This window comes from Schistocerca serialis, chromosome 5 (assembly GCF_023864345.2).
Source record: "Schistocerca serialis cubense isolate TAMUIC-IGC-003099 chromosome 5, iqSchSeri2.2, whole genome shotgun sequence".
Taxonomy (NCBI): domain Eukaryota; kingdom Metazoa; phylum Arthropoda; class Insecta; order Orthoptera; family Acrididae; genus Schistocerca; species Schistocerca serialis.
In genome coordinates this window covers 385,425,955-385,446,886 of record NC_064642.1, presented here as the reverse complement: position 1 = coordinate 385,446,886, position 20,932 = coordinate 385,425,955, and the positions used below count along the sequence as shown (strand labels likewise).

At 43.1% G+C, this 20,932-nt stretch overlaps 1 protein-coding gene across 1 annotated transcript in view; it reads left to right on the top strand.

Moving 5' to 3' along the window:
- LOC126481962 (probable RNA-binding protein 46) overlaps positions 1–20,932 on the top strand; it is a 90,572-nt gene that overhangs the window by 68,570 nt on the left and 1,070 nt on the right. Inside the window, exons 2-3 of the mRNA XM_050105925.1 lie at positions 20,230–20,407; positions 20,507–20,621. Of these exons, the coding sequence (XP_049961882.1) occupies positions 20,230–20,407; positions 20,507–20,621 (293 nt within the window). The remainder of the gene's footprint in view (positions 1–20,229; positions 20,408–20,506; positions 20,622–20,932) is intronic.

The window sequence follows — 20,932 nt, the reverse complement described above, 5'->3', positions numbered from 1 at the left end:
GATTCGAACCTGCGACCGTAGCGGTCTTGCGGTTCCAGACTGCAGCGCCTTTAACCGCACGGCCACCTCGGCCGGCTGTTTACGCGAAGATGTTGGGTTGCGCCACTCGTTGCGTGGAAAGAGTCGTGTCTGAAAGGAAAGTTTTGGCAGCTGCACGTCACACGAGTTGTGATGGAGTTAAAGCTTGTTGCGTGGAATCGCTGCATAATAAAAAAAGAAGAAACGTGTTTGGATTCGTGACTGGATTAAGAATAGACGTCAGCCCGGTTGCTCAGCATCCTTGCTGAAATAATTTATAATGGAAGACCCAAGATGATCTTTTAATTATCGTAGAATGTCACCAGAACTGTTCACGTTTCTTCTAAATAGAGTTAATTATGCGATAAGGAATAAAGATACGTAACGCATGAAGCACTGTCGCCAGAACTGAAATTACATATGACGTAGCGTGCATTACAATCGAGAACACTGGGCATGCTACAAGATGCGGATTTCGTGGTGATGACGCTTTTTATTAACGCCAGTAATAATAACACTAACAGTAATTATAATTAACATTAACAGCAGTAATTATTCGAAGCATTAAGAAGAGAATGGTTGGAAACTACTCTCTTGAAGATAGATCTGTACATTGGCAATATTTCAAAATTCAAACATATGTGAGTGGGGAGTACTGCTACGACGTTTTAAATCACTGCCGGCCAAACGCAGCACAGTGTGCAGACGTGCGGAAGTGCTGCACATGTGCCCACGTGTGCGACAGCGACATCTGTTATTAGACATGTGTCCTAAATGAACGGCGGCGGCTCCTCTTCCCTGTGGTACAAGCAAGAGCGCAACATATCCAGCCTCGTTTACCCCTGGTGACCGTAACCTTAACAGAGAAGTACTGAGAAATGGCAGGGCAGGAGATCTATGTTCTCAGTCGTTTAAAGGGAACTGCAATTCTTTTTTGTAGTCGTTGGTGAAAACTCAGTGTTTGCTGTGCCGCCGAATAATAGTCGGCCAGCGTAAGTTTTCAATTGAAAGACACTACAATACATATCACAAAGACGGGTGTAGTATACTCAACAGTGAAGAACGGCAAGCAAAATTAAATGTCCTTAAGAAAATGGATGAGACACATCAACCTGATTTTACTGTACATCAAAGTAACTGATACTTCTTGAACTCTTAGTTTCTTGTGTTACATTTATGTCTGTTTTACTGTACGCTGTACAATGTACTGTTTTCAATATTTCAGAATGACAACCACACTAAATCTTCACCGCAAGAAAGTTTTAAAAATCGCATTAAGAATTGCACAATCTGGAAAACCCTTTTCCGAAGGGGAGTTTGTGAAAGGGTGTCTGATGCTGCGGAACTTGTGTGTCCCACGTACGTTTGCAGGTTTCAAGATATCAGTCTATCCAAACAAACAGTGACAAGACGTATCAGTGCTATGGCCGGCGATCTGCACAGGCAGCTAATAAATAAGGCTTAAATACTTTGTTGCTTTCTCTGTTGCGCTCGATGAAGCAACAGATCTTACAGATACAGCCCAGGTTGCGATATACACTCCTGGAAATGGAAAAAAGAACACATTGACACCGGTGTGTCAGACCCACCATACTTGCTCCTGACACTGCGAGAGGGCTGTACAAGCAATGATCACACGCACGGCACAGCGGACACACCAGGAACCGCGGTGTTGGCCGTCGAATGGCGCTAGCTGCGCAGCATTTGTGCACCGCCGCCGTCGGTGTCAGCCAGTTTGCCGTGGCATACGGAGCTCCATCGCAGTCTTTAACACTGGTAGCATGCCGCGACAGCGTGGACGTGAACCGTATGTGCAGTTGACGGACTTTGAGCGAGGGCGTATAGTGGGCATGCGTACCGCCGAATTGCTCAACACGTGGGGCGTGAGGTCTCCACAGTACATCGATGTTGTCGCCAGTGGTCGGCGGAAGGTGCACGTGCCCGTCGACCTGGGACCGGACCGCAGCGACGCACGGATGCACGCCAAGACCGTAGGATCCTACGCAGTGCCGAAGGGGACCGCACCGCCACTTCCCAGCAAATTAGGGACACTGTTGCTCCTGGGGTATCGGCGAGGACCATTCGCAACCGTCTCCATGAAGCTGGGCTACGGTCCCGCACACCGTTAGGCCGTCTTCCGCTCACGCCCCAACATCGTGGAGCCCGCCTCCAGTGGTGTCGCGACAGGCGTAAATGGAGGGACGAATGGAGACGTGTCGTCTTCAGCGATGAGAGTCGCTTCTGCCTTGGTGCCAATGATGATCGTATGCGTGTTTGGCGCCGTGCAGGTGAGCGCCACAATCAGGATTGCATATGACCGAGGCACACAGGGCCAACACCCGGCATCATGGTGTGGGGAGCGATCTCCTACACTGGCCGTACACCACTGGTGATCGTAGAGGGGACACTGAGTAGTGCACGGTACATCCAAACCGTCATCGAACCCATCGTTCTACCATTCCTAGACCGGCAAGGGAACTTGCTGTTCCAACAGGACAATGCACGTCCGCATGTATCTCGTGCCACCCAACGTGCTCTAGAAGGTGTAAGTCAACTACCCTGGCCAGCAAGATCTCCGGATCTGTCCCCCATTGAGCATGTTTGGGACTGGATGAAGCGTCGTCTCACGCGGTCTGCACGTCCAGCACGAACGCTGGTCCAACTGAGGCGCCAGGTGGAAATGGCATGGCAAGCCGTTCCACAGGACTACATCCAGCATCTCTACGATCGTCTCCATGGGAGAATAGCAGCCTGCATTGCTGCGAAAGGTGGATATACACTGTACTAGTGCCGACATTGTGCATGCTCTGTTGCCTGTGTCTATGTGCCTGTGGTTCTGTCAGTGTGATCATGTGATGTATCTGCCCCGAGGAATGTGTCAATAAAGTTTCCCCTTCCTGGGACAATGAATTCACGGTGTTCTTATTTCAATTTCCAGGAGTGTACATACGAGGTGTCGATAACGCACTGTGTGTAACAGAGGAGCGACATCTGTGCGTAGAAACATGCACTACATGTACGCTGATGGCTGCGGCGTGCACGCTGTGACCCGGAAGTTGCACATGTGCAGGAGCACCGCACGCGTGCAGAATTTCTGGCCGGCCCTGTTTTAAATAGATGAATCTTGAGTAAAGAATGTAGCATTCCCTCCTCTCAACAATAGTCCTTAAGAAAAGAGGCGGCCAACTCAAACGCTGGGATTTTAATCTTGCAGTCGAGAGCGTTTCCACAGCTTGATCTACATTTGCATGTATTTTTCGTAATTCAGTTGTATATGTGCTCCTAATTCAATAAATTTTGCCCTGCAGCTCAGATAGTGTCAAACTATCTTCTGATCGCACGTGAAGGTCGTGCAGGAACAGCAATATGTTGCTATTTTTGTAATCAGCGTCACTGAAATCCCACAAACACTTATGCAAAGCATAGATATCCAAAAGGTGAACATTATTCTCCGTTCCCCACGTCATATTTCAGTTTGCCTACACTCAACGAACACACACATAACCTCAAAACTCATGTAACGAGTGTCGCCAAAGTTGGAACACGCCGGAAGTGTTAGTTTCACCGATGAGTTGCGCAAACGCGCGGCACGCATGCGCAGCGGCCAGTAGCGCAGTTGCCTGCAACCTAGTGTCGTCGTGTAAACTAGAAACTACACTTAAGACACAAGTCTCCGATTCGTTTAAACACAATGGTGTTCACGTAAAAATGAGTTAACGAGCACAAGCCTCCATCGCCATGTTTCCAGGTATGTAAACTTCACGACATTTGGGTTTTCAAAATATAAGTAATGTTGTGGTACGGCCGGAAGAAATCAACTGCACCAAACCACTGTAGTATTGTTTCGTAGTTTCTATTACTATGAATTTCTGTTACGGGTCCTTGACTGTTACATGTAGCCAGCAGTTTATATGTCTGTGGATGTTCCGATGACTCTAGAATTTTTTTCGTTTGCTTTTCATGTGTAATAATAATAATTGAGCACAACTTTCTCAGAGCTTGAAACTGTACTTGATATGCCGAGGGTAACCAAATGATGCACGGGTACGACAAACAATATTCCCTCTCGCCACGCTCGCACACGGCAACTACAGTTTCTCTTCTCTGATTTGCGCCCTGTTGCGGAGGTGCCTTGCGAGCTTGTCTGCAACCAATTACAGGTGTACACTACTGGCCATTGAAATTGCTACACCAAGAAGAAATGCTGATGATGAACGGGTATTCATTGGACAAATATATTGTACTAGAACTGACATGTGATTACATTTTCACACAATTTGGGTGCATAGATCCTGAGAAATCATTACCCAGAACAACCACCTCTGGCTGTAATAACGGCCTTGATACGCCTGGGCATTGAGTCAGACAGAGCTTGGATGTTGTGTACAGGTACAGGTACCAAAGCAGCTTCAACACGATACCACAGTTCATAAAGAGTAGTGACTGGCGTATCGTGATGAGCCAGTTGCTCGGCCACCATTGTCCAGACGTTTTCAATTGGTGAGAGATCTGGAGAATGTGTTGGCCAGGACAGCAATCGAACATTTTCTGTATCCAGAAAGGCCCGTACAGTACCTGATACATGCGGTCGTGCGTTATCCTGCTGAAATGTAGGGTTTTGCAGGGATCGATGAAGGGTAGAGCCACGGGTCGTAGCACATCTGAAATGTAACGTCCACTGTTCAAAGTGCCGTTAACGCAAACAAGAGGTGACCGAGACGTGTAACCAGTGGCACCCCATACCATCACGCCAGGTGATACGCCAGTATGGCGATGACGAATACACGCTTCCAATGTGCGTTCACCGCGATGTCGCCAAACACGGATGCGACCATCATGATGCTGTAAACAGAACCTGGATTCATCCGAAAAAACGACATTTTGCCATTCGTGCACCCGGGTTCGTCGTTGAGTACATCATCGCAAGCGCTCCTGTCTGTGATGCAGCGTCAAGGGTAACCGCAGCCATGGTCTCCGAGCTGATAGTCCATGCTTCTGCAAACGTCGTCGAACTGTTCGTGCAGATGGTTGTTGTGTTGCAAACGTCCCCATCTGTTGACTCATGGATCGAGACGTGGCTGCACGATCCGCTACTGCTGTGCGGATAAGATGCCTGCCATCTCGACTGCTAGTGATACGAGGCCTTTGGGATCCAGCACGGCGTTCCGTCTTACCCTCCGGAACCCACCGATTCCATATTCTGCTAACAGTCATTGGATCTCGACCAACGCGAGCAGCAATGTCGCGATACGATAAACCGCAATCACGATAGGCTACAATCCGACCTTTATCGAAGTCGGAAACTTGAAGGTACGCATTTCTCCTCCTTACACGAGGCATCACAACAACGTTTCACCAGGCAACGCCGATAAACTGCTGTTTGTGTGTGAGAAATCAGTTTGGGTCAGCACGTTGTAGGTGTCGCCACCGGTGTGTGAATGCTCTGAAAAACTAATCATTTGCATATCACAGCATCTCCTTCCTGTCGGCTAAATTTCGCGTCTGTAGCACGCCATCTTCATGGTGTAGCAATTTTAATGGCCAGTAGTGTAGATCTCCTGTCCGTTGCTTTCCGTTTTTGAGTCGCTCCGCGTAAGGACAGCAGTTGGTCGATTGCCTGTGGAGGATGCGGGGAAGTCCAGCTCCTACATCGACCGCTACGGGATGATGGGCCGTGCGGGGGGAACAAGCCACGCCTGCTTACCACCTGTGCTTACTGCTGCGGCAAAAGCAGAAGTCAAATGTGGAGCCGGAGGTAAAAACGGCGGCCCATTGTGTTAAAATAACTTACGGGATTGCAGCCGGGTGACGTCGTCGACAAGCGCCGACATTTCGATAGGAGCAGACCCTGCCATTTTCAGAGCAAAACTGGAGCAGTTAAGCGCTTAATTTCACTATCGATATCTTCTGACGTCGGACATCTTTGTAGTTTGTGATGGCGTAAGTGTTTACAGAGTGTGTGTGTGTGTGTGTGTTCTCTTTCTGGAGTTTCTATGAAACCGAGGTTTTAAATTCCCATACACAGTGCGTACGTGCTGCAGTTTTGCCCTGGAAATGACAGGGTGTGCTCCTGCCGAAATATCGGCGGTTGTCGATGACTTCACCCGGCTGCATTCCCGTAAGTTATTTGAACATCTAAAATGATTCCTGAAACCTTCATAATAATTTATAGTTGCCGGAGGAAATATATTGAGGGAATGCAAAATAAATGAATCATGATTAATTAGACTTAAAATAGAGAAAAATATTTTACATATTTTAAATATTTTTCAATAATTTTCATATTACAATAGTTCACTACTCAAATGGAACAAACGATCGGTAAAATCGAAGTTCTCCCAGACTACATTCCCTCAACCTCACTCTCCGTTAAATGGATTTGGAAAGGGGTGGCGGGCGAGGGAGATGGACATGGTTGTGTGTTGGTGGAAGAGAAGGAGGAGGACTGGATGTGTGAGCCGGAGTATGGGGATGGGATTGGGACAACAGGAGTTTGTATCACAGGAAAAGAGGTGGTAGTGTTTTGGTAGATTGTGGGGACAGAACTTCCCATAACAATTTCAGATCTGAGTTTCTGCGCCTGTAATTGAGGCTGAGGCTGCCTTAACTGCTCAGTATACGCCATAGCTAGTCCGTCCATATTAGATTCCTGAAAATTACGAAAATAGTATGAAATAATGCCGACGGCTTTGAAGCAATTGTAACACCAGTTCCCGTCAGATAACCGAAGTTAAGCGCTATTGGATGGGTGATATCCGGGTCTGCCAAGCGCTCTTGGCAAAGGGTGAACATAGCCCTTGAGAGGCCAGTTGAGGAGATACTTGATTGAGAAAAGTAGCGGCTGCGGTCACGAAAGCTTATGTAACGGCCAATTTTTAATGTGAAATAATGTCAAAAAATACACCTTTACACAAGGTTTTAACGTAAGTGAACTTTTTTCCAGATTCTATCATCTATTGGGAAGTTATTGTAGCAAGTTTTGAAGACGAATAGAATTTCAGTCATTGTGTGGATGCTTCGGACGGCAAGCATGCGGCTATAAAAAAAACAGATGGGAGTGTATCTCTGTATCATAATTAAAAACACATTTTTGTGTTATATTATTTTTGCAGTAGGTAGTGCAGTTTAAGAATTTACGTATGTACATACTGGGCCAAATGGTTGTGTTTCAGATGGTAATGTGCTGCACAAGACAAATTTCTACAGGAAACTGGTTATCAGGAGGTTTGAACCTAGCAACTTTATCTCCACTACCGAACAGGAAAAGAATGGGTTTGTAGGGGATAGTGCATTTGTATTTAACAGACGTATCATGACATGAAACTATTTTGCTTGAAAAATATTACGAAGAACAAACGAATATTTAATTACATCTAGATCTACATCCATACTCCGCAAGCCACCGGACTATGTGTGGCGGTACCTCTATCGGTTCTCCCTTCTATTCCAGTCTCGTTTGTGGAAAGAGAGATTGTCAGTTTGCCTCTGTGTGGGCTCTAATCTCTCCGATTTTATCCTCATGGTCTCTTTGTGAGATATACGTAGGAGGAAGCAATATACTGCTTGACTCCCCGGTGAAGGTATGTTCTCGAAACTTCAACTGAAGCCGGTACCGAGCTACTGAGCGTCTCTCTTGCAGAGTCTTCCACTGGAGTTTATCTATCATCTCTGTAACCCCTTCGCGATTACTAAATGATCCTGTAACGAAGCGCGCTGCTCTCCGTTGGATCTTTGCTATCTGTTCTACCAATCATATCTGGTACCGGTCCCACACAGGTGAGAAGTATTCAAGCAGTGGGCAAACTAGTGTACTGTAACCTACTTCCTTTGTTTTCGGACTGCATATCCTTACGATTCTTCCAATGAATCTCAGTCTGGCAACTACTTTACCAACGTTTAATTTTATATGGTCATTCCATTTTAAATCACTCCTAATGCCTACTCCCAGATAATTTATGGAATTAACTGCTTCCAGTTGCTGACCTGCTATATTGTAGCTAAATGATAAAGACCTTTCATTCTGTGTATCCGCAGCACATTACACTTTTCTACATTGAGATTCAATTGCCATTCCCTGCACCATGCGTCAATTCGTTGCAGATCCTCCTGCATTTCAGTACAATGTTCCATTGTTGCTACCTCTCGATATACTACAGCATCATCTGCAAAAAGCCTCAGTGAACTTCCAATGTCATCCACCAGGTCATTTATGTATATTGTGAATAGCAATGGTCCTATGACACTCCCCTGCGGCACACCTGAAATCACTCTTACTTCGGAAGACTTCTCTCCATTGAGAATGATATGCTGCGTTCTGTTATCTAGGAACGCTTCAATCCAATCACACAACTGGTCTGACAGTCCATATGCTCTTACTTTGTTCATTAAACAACTGTGGGGAACCGCATTAAACGCGTTTCGGAAATAAAAAAAACACGGCATCTACCTGGGAACCCATGTCTATGGCCCTCTGGACGAATAGCGCGAGCATACTCGAACATAATATGTGTTCCAAAATTCTACAACTGATTGATGGTAGAGATATAGGTCTATAGTTCTGCACATCTGTTTGACGTCCCTTCTTGAAAATGGGGATGACTTGTGCTCTTTTCCAATAATTTGGAATGCTACGCTCTTCTAGAGACCTATGGTACACTGCTGCAAGAAGGGGGGCAAGTTGCTTCGCAGACCCTGTAAAATCGAACTGATATCCCATCAGGTCCAGTGGCCTTTCTTCTTATGAGCGATTTTAATTGTTTTTCTATCCATCTGTCATCTATTTTGATATGTACCATTTTGTCATCTGTGTGACAATCTAGAGGAGGACTGTCTGGAGCACGGAGAGTTGAAAGCTATGGATAGCACTCTACTTGCGTGCTGTACGTTGCATAATTATTTGCTAAAGAGAAACAAAACATGGTTTCCTGTGATAATTTTGATAAGAGGATGTCGTGAATTCCACATTCTGCCACGTCGCTGGCGTTAGTTACAGTCTCTTTCGGCGCAATCCATGACGAGAGAACAAAATGAAGAAGGACACTAAATCCGGGAAGTATTTCCGAATTACTTCATCAATGAGGGACAAGTACCATTACAGGAAGCAGCCAATGAAAACTGAAATCAGAAAATATATAATCTGTATAAATGAGTCAAATGAAAAATCTAAGTGAAAATTTTTTTTCCGATGCTATTGGTAATGTCTTACTGTTCCTGCATTATGAAGGTCGTTCAATAAACAATGCCCCACATTTTTTAAAAAGCCATTAGTATACATAGACAAATGTCCTTGTTGGTGATTCGCATTTGATATATGTTCTGTGCGCAGGTGTTTCGAACCGTTGCAGATCCATAGTACGGTGTCAAAATGGCGTCTACTTACCACTCACGTTACAAGCAGCGTGCTGTTATTGAATTCTTGTATGCAGAAAAAGAAACTGTGGTGAACATCCATAAACGTTTGTGTGCAGTGTATGGCAGTGCCGTAGTTGATAGAACTGTTGGGCGATGGGTAAAGAAGGTTTACAGCCTCAGGAAATGCAGAAACAGAGCCCCATAATCAGCCACGCTCGAGACACCCTGTCACAGCCACTGCTCCAGACATGCTGGATCGTGCAGATGCCATTATTCGTGCCGACCGGCGCATCACAACTCGACAGTTGGCTCTACAGTTGTCGGTCAGCATTGGAAGTGCGTCTGCAATGTTTGATACTCTCGGATATTCAAAGAGGTGCTCGCGATGGGTTCCACGAATGCTCATAGCGGACCACAAGATTTAAAGAAAGGCCATTTCATGTGAATTCCTGGAGCATTTTGAGACTGACAGAGAGGCCTCGGGGAACACACATTGAAGATGACAAGAGTGTCAGTCATGCAGTGAAAACATGTACGTTTACAGGACAAGAGCTTTTACCAGCAGGGAATACATGCTCTTCCACAATGTTGGTGTACGGCCATAGAACGCGATGGAGACTATGTAGAAAAATAGGACATGGACAAGTGTTGTTGATTGTCACCAAATTCTGACTCTTTAACAATAAACATATTCTGAGAAAAACAATCTGGGGCATTAGTTACTCCCATCTCTTGTGTTTGTGTTTCTTTCATCTAGTAAAGAGAGCAGGTCGAAGTACGGGAGCCGAGGTTTATTTATGTATGCTCTGTTCCTGCTCCTGAAATCTTTGATTCCCTTACCTAAAATACCACGCAGTGGTCAAATTAGTGCTCAGCCTCAAGGAAAAGTCGTAAAATGTATCAGTGTACAACACTATTGTGTGCTATTCATTGTAATCAGGTTGCACTACAACGTATTAGTAGAATCGTATTGATATCTATTCAGGTTCAGTGGCCTTGCCTCTGCATAATGATTTCGTTTCCTTTTTTGTGACATGATCACTTATTTCGATATACATCATTTTGACGTTCGTGCGACGATGGAAACGAGGAACTACAGTGCGATCTTCCTCAGTGAAGCAGTTTTGAAAAAAAAAAAAACGTTTCGTATTTCTGCCATCATTGTGTCATGGTGTCATCCTCTTGTTTCGATGCCATTATGGACACAAGATCCTCTGGACAGATGTCTTCCACGGAAAATCTAAATCTGGGTAGCCGTACAGGGGTTTGAAACACTAAATCTGGATAGCCGCACGCGGATTTGAAACGTTGCCCTCCAAAATCCTAGTCCAGTGTGCTTAACCACTGCAGCATCTCGCTCGCTAAAATTTATCAGCATTTTCTGTCAAGTCAGTAGACAGAACTTTACTTTCGAATAAGTAGAATGCCTCACTCATGGTTCTCTTTATGATAATTTCACAAATGTCGAAACTCAAGGTACCGATCATAATCAAGTAAGGAAATAGAACTTCTGGAATCAAGCAGACTGCAGATTGGTTCTCTATTAATTTTGGCATTTACCTTCAGGAAGAAGCGGTTTATTACAGGCGCGAATATTCACACAAAACTCAGCAGGCCTTGTCACTCTAGCGATTACTTGCTTATGATGGCATCAGCTGTTGGACCTAGGCCCACACTCAACAGGACACTCACACACTAAATGCCTCAGGGAACCAAACCAAAAACAAGATCTGCTATATGATAATTTAACAGCTGACTGGTGATAGTTGTCACTATAAGAAGAAGAAACAGGTGGCTTACTATCACTTGGTTTATGCTGCTCATTAGCAAATGTAAAGGCTTCCACAGAGTTTACCAAATCATTGAGTTGAGCAAAGGTTGCCGGCTTGCGAGTGAAAACGAGTTGTTAGTGATCCTCAGACATCATGCCCTCAGAGATGCTATAAGTACAGTCCTGTTTAGTGACATTTATACTCAAAGATGAGACAGCAGTACGGACATACTCAATGTATTGAAATGTGATTTCATCAGAAACCTGTTCTCACCAATAAAACAAGTGCTCAAGTTTGTTCCTAATATGTGCTGGCAATTTCCTTTCAATTATACGAGCCATAAGCTGCCCCAGATTTTCCCACTCTTGGAGTACATGAGACAGCAACTCACTTAACAAACCCTTAGATAAAGGATAAAGAAGAGAAATAATGACTAAATGCAATATCTGCAAGGCGTTAACATGTGATTTAAACTGCATGATCATCCACAACGCTTCACGAACTTGGTCCAGTTGGTCAACCCCTAGTTCAGTAATACAATTTAAACCACTAGTTCAGTGATACCATTTAACAAACACAAAATAGGATTCGGCAGTTTAGCAAAATAATCTGAGATGGATCCCCCAAGAGCTTGGGCTTCGGCCTTTATAACTTGGAACTGTCCAATTAAAACACCCTGTTCACCTCGTAGCCCTTACTCTCAAAACCTAACGCACCCGTGGTAATCTGTAATTCCTTAATCCTCATGTGTAGCAGTTTTACAATACTTTTCTGCTGAACACTGAGTTCTAAGTGGGCTAGATTGGAAAGACAATTTTTGAAATGGTAGAAGTGAGACTGAACCCTACACTTGCTTATGGGTGGGTTGGTTACCCTCCAAGAATTTAATGTTTTAAAGTAATTAATACAAAGCTAAAGAAATGATGGACATAGTGGCAATAACCTCACTGATCATTTCAGATGAAATCTGAAGAGGCTCGCCCAGTGCCTCTTGCAACCATGCCACCAGATCTGAAACACCGCCCCTCATTTGGTATGCAGTGAATGTGCAGCTTGTATTGAAGATGTTCATGTTTGAGATAGCCTTTGTCTGCACAACTCCTTGCCTCAACACTGGCTGTGGTTCTCTGTAACAAATTGAAATCGGATACAAATATTACATTTGATAAGGAAAAAATGATGTTAACAGGGGTAGGCCATACACCTGATGCTGATTCCTTTTTCAACAACATACTTATGTGATTCAGCTTCGGCAGCTATGAAGGTGAGCTACCACTCAAAGCTAAATGTAAACAGAGAACTTTGAGTGTCTGTGTCTACTATTACATGACATATTGAGAAATTTCTTCTCAAAAGCAAGCTGATCCATCACAGTAAACTTTGTAATTTAAATTTTTAATGCTTCTGTAATCCTTGTTTTCTGAATTATAAATATTGTTGATTTCAAAGCAGTGTCTCCAGTTATGTGTGGCTTATGAGGAGGTGCTGGACCATTGTAACCCATTATTTTTAACTCTCTATGCATGGTCATTATTCTAGCTGGACTTCTGGTAGGATTTTCCAACTAACAAGTGATTTGTTCCTCAGATTTCATCCAATTTTTTTACAACCATTCCTTGCAATGCTCGATGATCCCTGTCCATCAGTACACGAGGTCTGTCTGGTTTGGGTTTTTCTGTGGTTGTTCCTTTACATTTCCATTTCACAATCTCATCACCAACAGTCGACTTGGGCAGCTTTAGTGACAACACAGTACTCGCCACTTCTGTTTATACTGGTAGGTCTGCCGCTTGTGGCATCTGGTGGTCGTTTCGCATTACAGAGAGGTTTCCTGATACCTTTGGTCAGATAGTGTGTGCACATGGTTGAAAGGCACAGCTGCATCCATTCAGTGAACACTAGACAGTGAAGCCAAACAGTGGAAAATCTGGGATGGAATGTAACAGTATTAGAGAAGGAAAGTTGCTGCTCACCAAATAGCGGAGACGCTGTAGCCACAGCAGAAAGGTTAACACAGTTATAGCTTTTGGCCGTTAAGGCCTTTGTCAGCAATACACACACACACACACACACACACACACACACACACACACACACGCACGCACACACATGCGTCTGCAGTCTCAAGACAACTGAAACTGGTGTGGTTCGTGTGTCTATTGCTGACAAAGGCCTTAATGGACAAAAGCTATAATTGTGTTTATATTATTGTTGTGCCTATCGCGATTCAGCATCTCTGCTATGTGGTGAGTAGCAACTTTGCCTCTCTAATATTGTTACTAGACAGAGAAGTGATTGATATCAGGAGATGACAATTTTGTGTTTACTGCAGCATAATGAGCATTTTCAACAGGCTTTCTTAGGAATATTCATGCCTTTGTGAGGCTCAGTGGTTAAGTGTCAGATTACAAATTTGTAGATCTAGGGTTCGATCTCCACTGGATCCTAGGATTTTTTTCTGCTAATTAGTCTTTTTTCATCTACGGCAATGATAACATCATATTAAGTTGGTTTAAAAAAATCCTAGTTTTTGAATTTTTGTACTGTTGGAGCCAAGATAATTGGCTTGATATATAGATGTCTACATGTAGATCCATACTGTGCAAACCACTGTGAAGTTCTTGGTGTAGCAGTAATTGGGGCCACTTCTCATTTCATTCATATATGGAGCATAGGAAATATGATTGTTTAAATGTCTCGGTGCATGCCATAATTAGTTGAATCTTGTCCTAATGACATGTGCAGAAGTGATACTATTATTGTTGCAATATTGGTAGAGGAGCCATAAAGATATGCCAAATAAGAACACAAATGTACCGTACAATGTAGGGTTTTGTGGCCGTTGTCATCCTCAATAAAATATTCTCAGTACATCATCACATGTCATGTTGTCTACAAGACCAACAGTTTGGTCGATATTGCAAGTGGTCTTCTTCAGGATGATATGTCTACTGCAAGGCCGATGACATTCAGATTTTGTTGTTGTTGTGGTCTTCAGTCCAGAGACTGGTTTGATGCAGCTCTCCATGCTACTCTATCCTGTGAAAGGTTCTTGATCTGCCAGTACCTATTGCAACCTACATCCTTCTGAATCTGCTTAGTGTATCCATCTCTTGGTCTCCCTCTATGATTTAATCCTTCACGCTGCCCTCCAATACTAAATTGGTGATTCCTTGATGCCCCAGAATATGCCCTACCAACTGATCCCTTCTTCTAGTCACGTTGTGCCACAAATTTCTCTTCTTTCCAATTCTATTCAATACCTCCCCATTAGTTATGTGATCTACTCATGTAATCTTCAGCCTTGTTCTGTAGCACCACATTTCGAAAGCTTCTATTCTCTTCTTATCCAAACTAGTTATCGTCCAAGTTTCATTTCCATACATGGCTACACTCCATACAAATACTTTCAGAAACGGCTTCCTGACACTTAAATCTATACTCGATGTTAACAAATTTCTCTTCTTCAGAAACCCTTTCCTTGCCATTGCCAGTCTACATTTTATATCCTCTCTACCTCAACCATCATCAGTTATTTTGCTCCCCAAATAGCGAAACTCATCTACTACTTTAAGCATCTCATTTCCTAATCTAATTCCCGCAGCATCACCTGATTTAATTCGACTTCATTCCATTAACCTTGTTTTGCTTTTGTTAATGTTTATCTTATATCCTCCTTTCAAGACACTGTCCATTCCGTTCTGCTGCTCTTCCAGGTCCTTTGCTGTCTCTGTCAGAATTAAAATGTCATCGTCGAACCACAAAGTTTTTATTTCTTCTCCATGGATTTTAATTCCTACTCCAAATTTTTCTTTTGTTCCCTTTACTGCTTGCTCAATATACAGATTGAATAACATCGGGGATAGGCTACAACCCTGTCTCACTCCCGCCCCAACCACTACTTCCCTTTCATGCCCCTCGACTCTTATAACTGCCATCTGGTTTCTGTACAAATTGTAAATAGCCTTTCGCTCCCTGTATTTTACCCCTGCCACCTTCAGAATTTGAAAGAGAGTATTCCAGTCAACATTGTCAATAGCTTTCTCTAAGTCTACAAAAGCTTAATCTATTTTCTAAGGTAAGTCATAGGGTCAGATTGCCTCACGTGTTTCAGATTTTATGGAGTGTAATTTCATCCTGCTTGTAAAGTCAGTTTATCTGGAACATAACTGAGCTCATACTTTGACCTGATGGCAGGAATGGGGAAGTAGGGATTGACAACCATTATTGATTGTAGTTTTTATTGTGGTGCCTATTGGCAGGTATTGGCGAACATGGGGTAAGGTGGTACAGTGACATATAGTGTTTTGATCCAGCAGGTGGTACTGGCAAGTTTCTTGTAAACACTGAGAAAGACGGAATCATCAGGTGGCAGCTGAGCCAACTCAGTGTGTGATATGCATTTGGCTGCTATGTTTACTGCCACACCTGGTGGGGACAGTCTCAGTAACGCTGTCGTCCCATAGACTGGCTACTGTTGGCAACTAAGATGATACGAGTCTCTATCCCTTGTCACTATTCATGTTGCCAGGCTGCTTCACAATTTCAATTGCCTCATATCTTTCTCTTAAAGGTAAACTGTATACTAGCTTGGACTTCAGCTTCCTGATATTGTGTAGTATAGTCACACTTATTGTGATGTTGCACCACTACTGACTTGCTGTGGTGAGCTCTATATGTTTTCAGTGATTCATTAGGCATGTGGTAACAGGATGCTCATTTCAGCAGTGTACACCATTCCAAACTCATAGGTGACTTCATTGATTGCTTTGCGAAGCTTAATACATCTCTGATTGTGTTGCTGCTTCGATAGATTGGCTTGATGCCCAGTGGGCACAGAATTCTCCCACTCATCCACTGATTTCCTACGTGGTGGTAGGAGGGTGATGTTATTTTGTTTCATCTTTTTCCCTCCCACAGACTTATTTTGTGATATGATAATGCTATTATTGTTCTGTTGCCTTGTCATTCTCAGTGTTTGTGGATTACAGTTTCTACAGTTCCTCCTGCAAGTATCTTACATCCCTGATTGCATGTGCTCTGTTTGTTAATGTGTGGAAGACTGAATTATTTTGTTTAGGGTGACTATGGGAGGTAGCGTGCAGGTATCTTCAGTACTTGTGTTTTTCTTACACACACTGTAGATATGTGAACCATCAGGCTTTCTATACAGGGTGGTCCATTGATAGTGACCAGGCCAAATATCTCACGAAATAAGCATCAAACGGAAAAACTACAAAGAGCGAAACTCGTCTAGCTTGAAGGGGGAAACCAGATGGCGCTATGGTTGGCCCGCTAAATAGCACCGCCATGGGTCAAACGGATATCAACTGCGTTTTAAAATAGGAACCCCCATTTTTTATTACATATTCGTGTAGTATGTAAAGAAATATGAGTGTTTTAGGTGGACCACTTTTTCACTTTGTGATAGATGGCGCGGTAATAGTCACATACGTATAAATACGTGGTATCACGTAACATTCTGTCAGTGCGAACGGTATCTGATTCGTGATACATTACCCATGTTAAAGTGGACCTTTTACCAATTGTGGAAAAGGTCGATATCGTGTTGATGTCTGGCTATTGTGATCAAAATGCCCTATGGCCATGTGCTATGTATGCTGCTCGGCATCCTGGTCAACATCATCCAAGTGTCCGAACTGTTTGCCAGATAGTTATGTTATTTAAGTAAACAGGATGTGGTCAGCCACATGTGAAACGTCAACCACGATCTGCAACAAATGATGATGCCCAAGTAGGTGTTTTAGCTGCTGTCGAGGCTAATCCGCACATCAGTAGCAGACAAATTGTGCAGGAATCTCAAAAACGTCTGTGTTGAGAATGCTACATCAACATCGATTGCACCCATACCATATTTCTATGCACCAAGAATTGCATGGTGATGACTTTGAATATCGTGTACAGTTCTGCCACTGGGCACAAGAGAAATTGTGGGATGATGACAGATTTTTTGCACGCGTTCTATTTAGCGACGAAGTGTCTCTCACCAACAGCGGTAACATAAACCGGCATAATATGCATTATTGGGCAACGGAAAATCCACGATGGCTGCGACAAGTGGAACATCAGCGACCTTGGTGGGTTAATGTATGGTGCGGCATTATGGGAGGAAGGATTATTGGCCTCCATTTTATCGATGACAATCTAAATGGTGCAGTGTATGCCGATTTCCTACATAATGTTCTACCGATGTTACTACAAGATGTTTCACTGCATGACAGAGTGGTGATGTACTTCCAACATGATGGATGTCTGGCACACAACTAGTGTGTGGTTGAAGCTGTATTGAATAGCTTATTTCATGACAGGTGGATTGGTCGTCGAAGCACCATACCATGGCCTGCACGTTCACCGGATCTGACGTCCCCAGATTTATTTCTGTGGGGAAAGTTGAAGCATATTTGCTATCGTCATCCACCGACAACGCTTGACAACATGTGTCAGCTCATTGTCAATGCATGTGCGAACATTATGGAAGGTGAACTATTCGCTGTTGTGAGGAATGTCATTACACGTATTGCCAAATGCATTGAGGCTGAAGGACATCTTTGAGCATGTATTGCATTAATGTGGTATTTACAGGTAATCACACTGTAACAGCATGCATTCTCAGAAATGATAAGTTCACACAGGTAGATGTATCACATTGGAACAACCGAAATAAAATGTTCAAATGTACCTTCGTTCTGTATTTTAATTTAAAAAACCTACCTGTTACCAATTGTTCGTCTGAAATTGAGAGCCATACGTTTGTGACTATTACAGCGCCATCTATCACGTAGCGAAAAAAGTGGTCCAACTATAACTTTCATATTTCTTTACGTACTACACGAATATGTAATAAAAAATAGGGATTCCTATTTTAAAAAGCGCAGTTGATATCCATTTCACTTATGGCAGCGCCATCTAGCGGGCCAACCATAGCACCATCTGGTTTCCCCCTTCAAGTTAGACAAGTTTAGTTCTTTTTAGTTTTTTCATTTGACGCTTATTTCGTGAGATAATTGGCCAGGTCACGATCAATGGACCACACTGTATGCTCCCACATTGAGGAAAGGAAGCAAGCTGTTCTTCTCTATCCCCATTGTGGATTAGATATTGGCATGCTTGGATTAGATATTGGCATGCTGTTGATGGAGACAGTGATGGAAATTGTGCAATTCCTGTTTACCATATGACCAGTTGATAAAAAATGTCAGGTGGAGGAGGTTGTGTGACTAGGGCCTCCCGTCGAGTAGACCACTTGCCGGGTGCAAGTCTTTCGATTTGACACCACTTCGGCGGCTTGCACATTGATGGGGATGAAATAATGATGATTAGGACAACACAACACCCAGTCCCTGAGTGGAGAGAATCTCTGACCCAGCTGGGAATCGAACCTGGGCCCTTAGGATTGACATTCTGTCGCGCTGACCACTCAGCTACCAGGAGCGGACAAATGTCAGGTACCGAAATAAGAATTTTGGGTATAGCGATACAGACTTAAGCACTGATTCTTCAAATGCATCAATGAAGATGTATGCTGCAACTAACAAGATTGGGGATCGCATAGTTATACCATCTGTATGTTCATAAACTTTCCCCTTCCACCTGAAGTAGGTGTTCATTAAGACAGTGATGCACAAGAATGTAGATGTAAGATGCCAGACATTTCTGTAGAATGTTATTGTTTGTCCCACTGGTATATCTGTGAATAAGGATGTGATGTTGACGCTTACCATAAGGTCTATAGGTAAGATATACTTGTCTTCTAGAAGTGCGGAGTTACTAATGAATAACTGTGTACAGCTAACAGTTACTGCAACTTCTGTGTTATGAGTTTTTTTGCCAGGAGGTAGATTAGCAAATTTATACCATTGACTGTGGACTTTCAATGGTAAGGTTTTGCTTGTACCTTGGGCAGCTCACATATTCTTAATGCTATTGGAACCTGCAATATCAGTCTTTTGGATGTGTTGAATTCTGTCCAAGATTTCTGCCTGCAGCATTCTACTAGGTATCTTGGCCATCTTCCCTAGGTTCCATGTAAATGGATTCACTGAGCGCATTGTGCATTCTGTTCTGGCAAGTAGTCATGTTGATTACAGTGATGCATTTGCTTGTATTAAAATATGTCACAGTCGATTTTGAGTTCCACATTTTAATATCGTTCTTCTTTTGTGATACTTTCTTTCGATGGATTTGTTTGGACTAGCGGCATCATCATAGGGGTCTTTATTTTATGCTTCTGCTTTTGGCAGGTGATGTTACAAAACTCTGGAACGATTCGATAATAGCTTCTTTAGGAGTGTGTTTAGGTACTATGGCAAAATTCAACCCCTCGGCCAGGATTTATGTGGTAGTATCACTAAGAGTGATGCTAGAAAGGTTACCGCCATCCATTGCTTGTGTAGTTTTAGTTTTTCTTCAGTTATCTTGTGCTTTAAAGTGCTGCATTTCTTCTTCTATGTGTTGGAGATACTTTCACTAGAGCTGGTCAATTGTCAGTAGGTCACTGATCCACCAGTCCGCCACATACTGTTTTACAGCTAGGGTAAGGTGTATTGGAATCAGTCTTCTGTCACCAACTTAAAGGTTGGAATGTGTACAATGAACACTGTACTGCAGCAATCCTTTACTAGCTCGTAAGCAGATGTTGTTAACTTTCTTCGATTTCATAAGGCATGTTAGCTGTGCGAATCAGCCATAGCAGTACATGTAACACCCAAAGGTACATAACAGAATGAATTGTCTTAACTGCCACTGACCACCAAGGGAATGTCACAGTACTGGCTTGCCCCTCACATGCTGGTAAAACCAAAAGCAATCCCAGTAAAAACTAGTGTCAATAAAAGTTGTCACTTCCCACCGCCCAGTTACTGCCACCCAATCTAAACAGAGTTTAAATGATATCCTGACAACCTTACTCTATGAACAGGATGAGATTACACTTTATAAGACCTGAATCTAGCACTGGAACAGTAGTAAATACATGAGGTCACATACCTGGATGTATGTGTCAATTAAATGATTTATAAAATTAATTTTATTTTGAAGTATATCCATTATGGTGCGTGTTATTTTTCAGGTGAAAATTCTTTATGTGCGAGGTCTCTCAGCAGCGACAACGGAATATGATATACGGACAATGTTTGAAAGTGTGGCGGAAGAAGGATGTATATCAAGGGTTAAAAAGGTGAAAAACTTTGCCTTTGTCCATTTTAAAGATAGAGAGAATGCTGAAAAAGCATTGAAGCATTGGAATGGTAAGCGAATCACCACATCTATGCTTGTCACATGTCTTACAATATTTTTGTTTGTAGCCATGTCCCACAGTAAATACCAGTGTTCTCAAAAAATTTCAGAGAAGAAGGTACATGGATCTGACTTGGAAGTGACTTGGGCAAAACCTGCAGACAAGTTACAAAAAATTCCAACAGTGAGGCGTAAGCATACAGAATCTGCCAAGCAGATGTCAAGGTATATGTTACAATATTACATTTCATATAAATAAGCATAAAGTGATGTAACTATGTCCAGTGTCACACACACACACACACACACACACACACACTGCTGCTGCTCGTACTACTACTACAAACTCAGAAATACTTCTATGGAGTGGAAGGAATTGTGAAGCAGATATGATTTCAGTTTGTGTGGAGTGTTGTATTTATAAATATTACTGTTGTTTTCTCAACTACGATTGTTGACAACAAGCTTAGTAAGGGAGTAAATACATTGAGAGGCTGTTGCCAACTGTTTAAAGAGCTGTTTACAAGTGGTACATG